The sequence below is a fragment of the Octopus bimaculoides genome, chromosome 23, assembly GCF_001194135.2.
Source record: "Octopus bimaculoides isolate UCB-OBI-ISO-001 chromosome 23, ASM119413v2, whole genome shotgun sequence".
NCBI lineage: Eukaryota > Metazoa > Mollusca > Cephalopoda > Octopoda > Octopodidae > Octopus > Octopus bimaculoides.
The window spans coordinates 34,698,061-34,700,584 of NC_069003.1; the positions used below are offsets into that span (position 1 = coordinate 34,698,061).

The window sequence follows — 2,524 nt, forward strand, 5'->3', positions numbered from 1 at the left end:
AAAATATAATCTTGTCTAAATTTATTCTTTAGGTTTCTGCTGAGATAAATATTACAGCAATAATAACACAACAACAACAACAACAACAACAACAACAACAACAACAACAACAACAATAATAATAATAATAAAAGAGCTAACATCTTGCCGAATATTCTCCGGAAAAGAGCAAACATACGATAGGAGAATGAAACAGTTTGGGAGACATCTCCTGAATTTCGTGCAATAATCTGTTGTCGACATTTCTAGAATTTTCTGAATAATCGACCGACAAACAATCGTAAAAAAAAACCCAAACAAAACAAAAAGTTAAAACAAGAACTGTATGTATGATACATATAAATATATATACATATGTTTCCCCCCCCAAAAAAAGTTAGTTTCTTTGTATATTTATTAAATATTAATACCAATTAATATTCATTCATTCATAGTCACTATCAATAACAGTGTTGTTGTTGTCGTCAATAATAATAGTAATAATAATAATAATAATAATAATAATAATAATAATAATAATAATAATAATAATAATAATAATAATCGTACCCAGAAGTATTAGTTGTTCTTCATGAGATGATTGCGTTGATATCATTTCGTATGTCTTTCATTCACTCCGGCTGGAAATGTCAGGCGTCTAAACCGGGTTTAAAAGACTATCGCATCTTTGGCCAACATTCCGACATAGTCACGTAACGTGTCGTTATTCAGTATCATTACGATTACAAACCCAAAATAGACAAGCTCCCTGAGGACAAAATACACACACACACAAAAACACACACAGACACACGCATAACCACAAGGACATACATTAATACACACACAGCAATTGCCATTACATGAATACTTTACACACACAGAGAAACTACATGCACATACTTATATAGAGACAATTACATACACACACACACACATACATACGTACATATATACATACATACACAAATACATGCATCAGACATACATAACCTCATACATACATACACATATACATACATAAATTTATACAGATATACATAGACACATACACAAATACACACACATACATACATACATACATACAAACATACATACAGACATACAGACAGACAGACAGACAGACAGACACGTAGGTAGGATGGTTGATGCGTCCAGCACAAGGCTTTAAATGGAGACCAATCACGAAGTCAGGATTGAACCGTCGTTCAGGAAATCAATTACCCCTTGTCCTTAATCTGCCATTCGATTCAAGTAATCCCACCCCACCCCCTCCACACTCCCCACCCACTCGCTACCTGACTTCATGTAGACCACAAACAGAAATTAGTGTGCCAATCACGTGAGCGATATATATTTATATACATATATACATATTAAGGAAATACCGTTCAAAATGTCGGACATTATTACTGATGGGATTGATCCGAAGAGGCGACCGCGCGAAGATGATTGCATTATGTCGACGATGTTGCAGCCCTCTGACAGTAAGTAACAATTCATTTCCCACTTTCTCTTTTTATTATTATTATTATTATTATTATTATTATTATTATTATTATTATTATTATTATTATTTCTTGTTTGTTTTTGTTTATTGATAAACTAATCGCTGTTATTGTCGCTGCTGTCATCATCATCATCATAATTATCACCGCCATGTCTGAAGTATTCACAATCTATCTGAACAAGATATGTAACACAGAGTTAACCACTAAATCGTTTTTGTTATTGATATATTTATTCCTTGCCACATGAACGATATATTTGCTTTTGAATGGCTGTATTGTTATTTAAAAGAGAAGATATTTAAATATGACACTATTAACATTTAAAAGTGAAAACATATTATCAGTTAGAAATGGCAGCATTAAGATTCAAAAGTAAAGATATTATCAGAGAAAAACAAAAGCATTATCACATTTAAGTGAAAACATTATCATTTAAAAATGCAAAAATTATCATTTGAAAGTGCAAGCGTTGTCATTTAGAAATGACAGTATTAACATTTATAAGATATTATCATGTAAAAATTATTGAAGTTATCACTAAGGAAAGATATTTTCGTTATTTGTGGTACGTCTTATTTCCTTTTTGGTCATATTCGTACAATAGTTGACTGGAATATATCTCTCTTTTTATATGTAAAGCCTTGGGGGATTTCTGATTTGTTCGTCTTAACGTACTGTAGAAGACATCCACAGGCACACATACATATATAGATACGTGTAAAAAATACATCTCTATGGTTATTTAATTGCATATGTAGATGTTATAAAGATACGCGCATAAAGCTTTGTACTAAATGAATCTGGTGATAAAGTGAAATAAACAATCTTCGCTCCAGTTCAGCTCTTAGAAGTTAACAATGGAACGAAGATTGTCAATTGCTTATTTGCGCCATTGTAAGGAAGATGCGTTTAAGATACATGAACAGATAGACGAACAGATCTATCTATCTAGCTAGCTAAATAGATGGATAGATAAATAGAGAGAGTGAGAGAGAGAGAGAGAGAGAGAGAGAGAGAGAGAGAGAGAGAGAGAG

The 2,524-nt window shown here is 32.2% G+C and overlaps 1 protein-coding gene across 2 annotated transcripts in view; it reads left to right on the forward strand.

The window, feature by feature from the left end:
• Positions 1-6: 6 nt before the first annotated feature.
• LOC106878307 (ankyrin repeat and death domain-containing protein 1A) overlaps positions 7-2,524 on the forward strand; it is a 156,757-nt gene continuing 154,239 nt past the window's right edge. For both annotated transcript variants that reach the window (XM_014927492.2, XM_052975891.1), the window contains exon 1: positions 7-1,466. In XM_014927492.2, the coding sequence (XP_014782978.1) occupies positions 1,376-1,466 (91 nt within the window). In that variant the 5' untranslated portion in view covers positions 7-1,375. The remainder of the gene's footprint in view (positions 1,467-2,524) is intronic.